Source organism: Bubalus bubalis, chromosome 16 (assembly GCF_019923935.1).
Source record: "Bubalus bubalis isolate 160015118507 breed Murrah chromosome 16, NDDB_SH_1, whole genome shotgun sequence".
Lineage (NCBI taxonomy): Eukaryota > Metazoa > Chordata > Mammalia > Artiodactyla > Bovidae > Bubalus > Bubalus bubalis.
The window spans coordinates 66183975-66193549 of NC_059172.1; the positions used below are offsets into that span (position 1 = coordinate 66183975).

Below are 9575 nucleotides of genomic sequence, written 5' to 3' on the forward strand. Positions count from 1 at the left end.
GGGTAGATTGAATGGACACTCTACAGCCCCAAAATATATTTAACACTGCACAGTTCAGAGGCATCTTCATCATCTGTAACAATAAGATCATGTAATTCTTTCCCAGACACTAACTTGGAAAGAAACAAGGCAGAAAGAAAAAAATTGAGAGTTTGAGAATTTTCTTAAAAGAGCTTAGTTCCTATGACATAGATTAGATTAATTATAGGAAAATAGAGTAGCCACATCTGTATGTGAAAAGTATTTTTTTTTTGTCATCTCAGTGTATTTGAGGGGTTTCCCCAAGATTTTTGAAAATCTGCAGAGCAAATTTTTGTATCATTCAGTGATATATAATCTTCCAGGCTAAAATTAAAAATCCTATTTTGGGGCCATGACCCAAGGAGAGAGGATTTGCAGATGCAGACAGAGGATGGTCAGTGTAAGGTAGAAAAGAGGCATTAATAAAAGTTCTGCAAAGTTTTGAAAAATAGAGTCAACTTTTCAGAAAGGGAAGCCCAGTGATATCAGCAAGACTGGGACATATTTGGAGAAGTACTTTTAGAAAAAGAGATTGGATTTCAATAACTAATCAGAGAAAGAATATCCAGCTACCATTTAATTAATTAAGTCCTCATAGGGATATCCAAGGAGTCAGCAAGTATATTCATTGTCAGTCTTCTGTTGTTGTGTAGTCACTAAGTCATGTCTGACTCTTTGTGATACCATGGACTGAGCACACCAGGTTCTTCTGTCCTCCATTATCTTCTGGAGTTTGCTCAGATTCATATCCATTGACTCAGTGATGCTATCTAACCATCTCATCCTCTGTTGCCTCCTTCTCCTTTTGCCTTCAATCTTTCCCAGCATCAGAGTCTTTTCCAATGAGTCAGTCCTTCACATCAAGTGATCAAAGTCTCATGAGGCCTAGCTAAATGAATACCTGTCCACCTTTTGAGTCAAACAGCTGAGGCTGAAGAATATTTACTTCCCAGGAGGACCATGGTTGGAGACTAAGTCTTAGCACCTGTGCTCTTCAATAGAAGGTCCATGGCATGCAGGACACCCAGAAGTTCCTATATTTAAAAAAGGGGACAAACTGTAGAGCACTGCTGGACCTAGGGATGGCAGGGGACAGGGTGTATAGATCCCTGCGGAGATGACTTTGAGCCTGGGGACAAAGGTCTGGGGTCTAAGACTACAGTGGTGAATGTCAGCACAAAGGCTGGATAGGGAAATAGCACCTCAGATTAGAGAGCAGTTCCAATCAGCTGCTTTTCAGCAGGGTTCAAGTAGAATCCATAGGAATTTAAATGAATCTGAGGCTCCAGTTTCCCCCACTGCCACAAAATCATGTCAACTGTATCTTTTCCCCGTACATCTGGTTATGTTAGAGAAATATAGGCTGGGAGAGAGGAAATCTGAGAGACTGAGCATGTGATCTAAAGAGACTGAGCATGTTCTTAAAATGATTGTGAATTATTGTACTGGACTCAGTTTGTTGGGTTATTCTAAATTGGACTTCCTAGGCGGTGCTAGTGGTAAAGAACCCACCTGCCATTGCAGGAGATGTTAAGAGACGCATGTTCTATTCTTGCATCAGGAAGATCCTCTGGAGTAGGAAATGACAACCCACTCCAGTATTATTGCCTGGAGAATTCCATGGACAGAAGAACTGGGCAGGCTATAGTCTATGGGGTCACAAAGAATCGGACATGACTGAGTGACTAACACTTTCACTTTTCACTTTCAAAATGTATACACTTTCCACTTCTCACATGCAGTTGATTTGTAAGGAAGATCAGATGGGTAATGGGATTTAAAAATTTTTTTCTTTGAGCATCTGGGGGTAATAGAATGAATAATTTTGTAATCCTGCTATTTCACAGATTAAGTTAATAAGGAAATAGTGTCCAAAAAGCCAATTAACAAGAAAACTCTTTTATTGATAGAAAAACAGAACAAAATTTCCATGAATTCTGGTATCTGTTTTATTCTGTCTGTTGGATATACTCAAGTTCCAAAATCAGGTTTGTTTTTTTTTTTCTGTTGCTGGTCTTGTTGTCGTCATTATTGTTGTTGTTAACCTCTCAATAGAAAAAAAAAATCCAGTGAAATCACATGCCCCTCCCTCACACAGATAGGACCATCTTAATAAGACATGTCCCTAATTAAAGCTAATTAAATTCTATCCTAAGCTAAGCATTCCTACATGGCACCAATTGTATTATTAGGTTGGTGACATTAATAAGTATTGATTTCAAGCCATTGAAACTGTTTCTCAAAAATTATCAAATAAATAAAAAGCAAATCAGAATAAGATTTACGTTCAATTCAATGATTAAGTATCCTTCAGTAGATAGGTCAATTTATCCTAATGTAAACTAAAACATCTATTAGCCACAAACACTAGTTCCAAAAAAGAATAGCCCAGATGAGCGGCTTTTCAGATTTAGACTCAAAGTCCAGATTCACATGGGAATGGACCTGAGGAGCCTGACCAGATTAAGCTTCTGGTTCTAATTTAACCTACAACTTCCACATAATATCAGCTAGCAATTGCTCAACTGTCACCCACAGAAAAGCATTTAAAGCATGCCTGCACAATGGAAAATGGAATTTTAACCATTATCTAATTAATTAAATTGATATAGATAGAAACAGTGGAAAAAGTCAGATGCCAAAGTTTTTTAAAGCTACTTTATCCATATTTTCCAAATACTACTTATCAAACTAAACAGATAATGGTCATATTTTCACTTTACCTTTAGCTATGCAGATATAAATTGTATCTCCACACCACATATAGGCTGAAAATTAAAAATTGAGCCACAATCCAGGTTTGTGGTCTAGATGGCCCTAAATCTCTTCTAGGTATTTTTGTTTTCCATCTAGATATTCAGACCACATAGATATGGTCATAAATTCAGTATCATTGCTACATTTGAGTCACTAACAAGGAAAGGAAGCTTATCTAATTACCAATTCCCCCGAGTCAAACAGAACTCTCCCCTTTCATTAAATAAAGAGAAAGTCATTCAGATTTAACTCCAGAGAAATAAGTGCATGCATATACCCAACTTCTCAGTATCCTCTCTGGATAAGAGGATGGAACAACTATTTGGTTTCCATCTCATTCTTGTAATGACAGAAAAGAGAATACAAAAAGTCCATTGTAAATTTGTACAAAATGTATGCATATATAAATACATATCTATGGGTGTATATAAATTCTAAAGAAGATTATATCCATCTACATCTTTAAGATTCAGAGTCCTATACAGTTGACATAATGGTATTCTCTCTCCAATTTTCTTATCTTTAAAAACAATAAGAATCAAGCATGCCACCTTATGAATACTGAATAGCAAGTGCATAAGTTGAGCTGTAGCTATAGGGATTTGAAGCAATTAGTTTGACGGGACATCAGTGAATAAAATCCTTAAAATAAATTTGTCTATTTCCAGATTTCCTTTTGTTTCATATAAAATGAAATCCAAAATGCCCTGTTGGTAGCATCCCGAACTCCTGAGACTGTCAACTGAGCTCTATAAGAAGCAATGCTTTAAACAGGGTCTGTGCAAATTGCTTGGATATGTGCTTATTGCAATAATTTGGTGTGGGAACTGGCATTACTAAAATTTCATGTGATTCTCTATCTCATAAAAAAAACCTCAAGTGACACCACCAGAAGTTTATGGAGTTCTGAGAATATTAACTCAGCATGAAATTTGACTCACAAACCACATCATCTTTACAGAGAGCACTATTAAAAATATTAAACCATAGTCAATTAATGGAGAAAGGTGTACATATTAAAAGGTGCACAATTATAGCATATTATGGATGTGTGGCTATGTTTAGAGGTATCGAGATCTTTTTAAGACAATATATATAATGTTTTTATTTCTCCTGTTCCCTCTACTCCTTTGGGGAAATATTATACAAGACAATTTCATAATTACCCCCTGGAGTGTACAGGTTGCTTCTTGAAACCGGATTATTATTGCATGCCTTGAATGCACTATGATTCATAAGGCAAAAATGTATGAGTAGCTTCAGCACCAAGGAAATGGAATCATCATCCAGCACTGCTCACAACAGAACATCTTATTGCTTTAATAAAATGGGAAATTATTCACTGTAAAAAGTGCACCAAATGAGGGGGAGAAAGTAATATCCATGCACTTAGTGGAGCTCACTGGAAATGAGGATGCTCCCTTCTGAATCCCTAATTCTATTCAAATTTCAAGCCCCAAAGTCATTCTGTAATAGGGTATTAAATAGCTATAGCTAGATGAGGGTGAGCTACAAAAATTAATGGACTTTCTTCTTCACAGTGCCTTAGTCATTCTAATGTACAATGTAGAGCTCTGATATACTAAGGGATTCCCAAGTGGACTGAGGGAGTTAATGCTGTCTTTTATCTATTACTAGGAAGTGACTAAGGCACTGGAGAGAATCTGGTTCATTGTTAATATATTGTATCCAAAGATTACACCTAGTCTTCCTAGTATTACAACACTACATGCTTAAATGATGATCCTCTGTGCTTCAGGAAAGGTCTTGAGTGGTATCTAATCGGTGATTAAAATTTAGCTTATTACATCAATTTAGAAAAGATGTAAATTGAGTTTGGGCAATTTAATAGATGGCCTAAAATCTCAGAGGTAATGTTTCCTCTAATAGCACATACACCTGGAACCAAGACAGAGATTCTAGAACTACTTGTTACTTGGGAGAGGGATGCACTTAGGGGCACTGTTGCCTTACATCCTGCAGGTTAGTAAGGTCCCTTTTAGTTGAGCTTTTTGTAGAACATTCTCATTCATACATTTTCCATATTTGTTCCCAAGAAAGGATGACTCTGCATACAGTTAAGTTATAATATGCTTCTGGACCCTTCTATCATCAGCCCAAGGGAAACAAATTGGTAAATAACCATAGGTGGATTCCATTTGTAACACAGATGGCCTTGTCTGGCATTAGGAGAGAGAACAAAAATATTGAATTTTGTCTCTCACTTTCCTTTTTCTTAGTCTTTTTTCATACATTCAATGAAGTTAGGTAAGCCAGACTGAGAAAGGGAAAGAGAGACACTCTTTAACTGCACCCCAGATACAGGAACAGATTTCTAACTAAAAAGTTGCAGACATTTTTATTCTACAAGCAGTTACTGGATTAACTTCTCTTAAAATTTGCATGTCCTGTCATCCAAATTGCCCAACATCCCCACCAGTCTCACCCCCAACACATACAATATAAGCAAGCACACACACACACCACTGCCTCCAGGTGGTAACTGCATGCAGGGAGGACTACAGCCACTGTTTAAATATTAACCATGTTTTAATAGATGGCATTCCTGCACATCCATTATTTGTTTGTTTTCTGTTGTGGTTGTCTCTGTCATTTGCAAAAGAAATAAGAAAACAGAAGTATCATCTTTTTATAACAGTCTACTACAGAGTAAGGTACAAAAGAACACTTCTGGAAACAGCAGAAGCCAGGCCTGACCACTGAAATCCTCATCCAGTGGTAACCATTATATCAACAGCTAAAGAAGAACACGAATATACAGTTTGAAGAACATAGTACAGAATTATAGTTTGCTTTTGTATTTGGTACCAATATAATAAATATATAACAAAGGCGCACGTGTTCTAAAAATTAAACAGAAACATTCTGGTTGGTTAAACACTGCACTTTCAGTACTGCACATTGCCTAATTTATTTTTTACAAAAAAAAAAGGTAATGTATGCAATGTTTAATAAGAAGAAAACCAATAGTACATATAAACCCGACTGTAGAAAAAGAGGAAAGAAACCAACAAAAAGCTAACATATTCACTTCCCAAAATAGCCCCTTTTGCACCTGCACAACCAAAGAATGTAACCAGTTCTGAGACAATTTCAGCACCAGATCTAGCTGGACAGCTCCCGGATCCTCCTTGAATCCTGAAATGCCACAAGTCAAAGGTGTACAGGTGGGGGTGGGGCAAGGATAAAGGACTAGATTCTGTCATTTAAACTCATTTAAAAGATTTTCAATAAACTTATGCTCGACCAGCAAGGGGCATTTCTAAAAGTAAATTAAAATGCCTGGTCCTAGAAAAGAGAAACTGAAGGTAAGAAGAGAGCTGACTGGAGAGCGGTACCTGTCATAAACGTTTTTCGGGACAAGTCTCTGTGGCCTCTTGTAGTCCTGGTGCTTAAGTTTACGTTTTCTTTATAGTGTACTATTGCCTGAGCCCAGCTGAAGATAGGAATGGGGAAAGGAGGGAAGCTGAAGGAAAAGTGAAAGCTTTGGGGGTTAAGGAGAAGAAAGGTAATGAACCTTAACTTGACAGCTATGTACAACACACCAGGCCCCTCCACTCCCTTTGCTCCAGGGGTCAATGCCTTTTACATATTTGGTAGCTTGTGCGGTTTCTCCTCCGTATTGTGGGGGGCGCAGGGTGCAAAGGGAAGACGCGTCTTTCATTGACAATGAGAAATTATGTGATTTGTCATGCGCTTGGATCATGTAATTAATATTAGAATAATTACTATAAATATTAATAATAAAGTATTATCAGCGTTATTTCTTCTTCCGAGACTTCCCTCGCCCAATATTTACAAATACCGCACAGTGCCTCGGCGGAGGAGAAACAGAGAGGAGGGGGAGGACAGATAAGGAAAAAGGGAAGAGGAAAGGGAGGCCACAGGAAAGTGGAAGAGAAAGACCGGAAGGGAGGGGAAAAAAAAAAAAAAAAAGCAAGGACGGCAAAAATGCTGGAAAGGAGGAAGGGAAGAGGAGAGGGGCTAGACAATCAGGATAGTACCACCGCTTGCAAAAGGCCCTCGCCAACTGGGTCCAAACAGGAGGAGGCTGTGTGTGCTCCTTGCGGACTGGGGGCCGGCGGTGGAGGCGGAGCACAGGGAGCCTGGCATGGGAGGCCAGGAGGAGAAGACGAAGAAGAAGCGCTGGATGGGGCGCAGAAGGCAGAGTCCCGGGCCTGCCTCTCCAGCCGGGCTTCTTTTCCTTGGGTGGAAGCCTGGCCTCCCTCGTGTTGGGGCAGCCCCCTCCCACCGCGGTTGCCGCCGCAGTGATCCCGCTCGTATTCCTCCTGAGCCCTCTGCATCTTCCTCTTCTTCATCCTACGCTTGTGGATATGGAAAGTGGAGAGGGACAGCACGATGAGGCAGAAGATGAGGGTGACCAGGACAATCAGCACCAGCGTGGAGGAGAAGGACTGGAAAAGCTGCTGTCCCACCTGCGTGATGCAGGTGCCACTGCTACCGCCTCCTGCGCCTTGGCCACGGGCGCTCGCGTTGCCGCTGCCGCTGGCGTTGGGGGAAGCGAAGGTCCGGTTGAGGAGACACGGCGGCAGAGCCAGCCTCAGCTCCTTGGGCGCCCTGGCACTCATCGGCGCTGGGCTGGGAGGGGCTGGGCCCTCAGGACTTCCTCTTTTGAGCACACGGTTCTCACCAGCCAAGAAAAGGACGGAGCCCGCAGCACCCAAAACTACTCCCTGGTGTGGGAGGGGATGCGCACGCGAGCGAAGGACTAAGGGAGCAACTGTGGGCAAGCAAACCGGCCAGGGAGCGAGCGGTGCCCAGGAGATCCTCTCCGGCCCCGCCTCGAACGCGTGTCCGCGCGCCCTTTTCCTTTGCCAAAGCACCAGGCTGCAAAGAGAACAGGCTTGGTTAGGATCCCGGCCGCTGCCTAGGGAGCAGAGAACCGGAATGATCAGCGCCACTGCAAAGCGGCCCTCTGAGCGCACTGCTTCAGCTGGGCGCTGCCAGTCTTCACAGCCCACAGACCCCAGTCCGCCCGCCCGCCCCTGGCCGCGCACCAAAGCCTTCAGTTCTGCTCTCTCGCCACTTTGCGGAGAAGAGGGTCTGCGCCGACACCGCAGAGATGCCGATTACTCAGCAGATAAAGCAGCCTCCCTGCGCCCTCCACAACTTTCTAATTGCAACAGACACGCAGCCACTTCGGAACGCGGTCCTCTCTTCTCAGAGCGCCGGTTCGCCTCTTTTCTGCGCCCTCTCAATGGATGTCTTCTCCTGAATCTTACCCTTCCTAGCACCCACCCTGGGCCGCCGAGCCGGCTCCGGGAACGCACTCCTCCCTTGGGTCCCCCGCCCTCCAGACCCTCCCTGAACGATGTCAGATCCCTTAGGTATCATTCCCATGGGGGTAACTCTGGAGCTACATCCACTCCATCCCTGTCCGCGGCCACGGCTGACACGCAGGACTGCGCTCCACCCTTGCTCCAGCTTTCTTCCTCGGTACCTCCCCACCCCCCAATCAAAAAAAAAAAAAAAAAAAAAGCACTGGCTGAAGCACCTTTCCTAGCTAAAGCACATCCCTACAAACGCCCCCTTTTCCCCATCTCTGTGTCTCCACCCCCACTTGACAGTATCCTGCTTCTAATGGTACTGGAAATGAAAGGGGGAGGGTTCCCGCCTGCAAAGTTTGGGGAACGGACCTTCTCTCGGGTCTTTCCAGACTCAGCCTGAGGGCCCTGAGGCTCTTCCCGGGGACCAGAGCCAGGAAGACCCTTAGCGCACAGCAGAGCCCCCTTTCCGCTCTCGAGAGGCCGCTGCAAACTGTTGCACTGCGGAGCAGCGAGGCGGCGCGCAAGCCCGGGCCGGGGCAGGGGCGGGGGCCGAAGCCACGGCCAGAGGTGCCTGCGCAGGCCGCCAGGGCTGTCCTACCCACTCGCGCCTGGCCACCCGGCCGCCCCGAGTTTCAGTCGCCCCGCGTCCCTTACCTGGGGCCGCCAGCTGGCTGCAAGGAGGGAGCCCCGCCGCGCGGCTGCAGTATCGGCTGCAGAAGGCGCGGAGTGAAGGGGCCAGAAACCGAGCCGCGCTGCCGCCGCCGCTGCCGCTTTGGGGAGCTCAGCTCGCAGCCTATTGCCAGAGAGGCCGGTGACGTCAGGCAGCCACCGCCAGGGCTCCAAGCCACCCCTCAGGCCCCCACCTCACCCTCATACCCCAACACCTCGTCCTGGCAAAGCCAGGCTCTGCCACACAGGTTCTCAGTTCCCTGCTGTTTCCCTGCCCAGGCGCTGGGCAGTAATCCCCAGCTCCACCCTGTAAGCAACCCACCTTCCGCAGCGCTCTGCTTGGGAAGGGTTGAAGCTTCGTTCTCTGGCTGCCCGATTCTTCACCCTCACCTCTTGCCCACGTGGTCCCAAGCACACATTTTTACACTCTAGAGATCCCTCTCCCCTCAGGGCACACAATAGATTTCCTCTCTCTGCTGACGAGGATCGTCCCTTTCTCCAATCCTGTCTGTGCTGGCCTGGCTCTGAACAGAAACTGCGTCCGTGAGAGGGACATTTCTGAACACAGATGTGGCAGAACCTGAAATACAAACGTGAACATTTATTTAATATCAAACAATGCAAATGAACCATTTTCCTCTCCTATAAGGTCAGAATCTCCCACTTATCTTTCCCTCTACCCAACTCGGGATCCTCCTCTCTTCCCTCACGCACTCAACTCCAGGCCCAAAATAACACTCAGTGTATTAAATACGCCTTGTATGCTGACAATCTAGACGCTCATGAGCACACACAGCACGCAAAAAGCTTATAAGGCAG

General features: G+C 44.4%; 1 protein-coding gene across 1 annotated transcript; it reads right to left on the minus strand.

Moving 5' to 3' along the window:
* Window positions 1-1904: 1904 nt before the first annotated feature.
* Window positions 1905-8914, minus strand: C16H11orf87 (chromosome 16 C11orf87 homolog). The gene is made up of 2 exons (XM_006074974.4): window positions 8742-8914; window positions 1905-7647 (listed from the first exon to the last, which is right to left on the minus strand). The coding sequence occupies exon 2, from the start codon at window positions 7386-7388 to the stop codon at window positions 6792-6794; it is 597 nt and encodes a 198-aa protein (XP_006075036.1). The 5' UTR covers window positions 7389-7647; window positions 8742-8914; the 3' UTR covers window positions 1905-6791.
* Between the last annotated feature and the right edge of the window lie 661 nt (window positions 8915-9575).

Coding starts and splice junctions, on each gene's coding strand:
- C16H11orf87 (XM_006074974.4), bottom strand. CDS start 7,388: ATGAGTGCCAGGGCGCCCAAGGAGCTGAGGCTGGCTCTGCCGCCGTGT.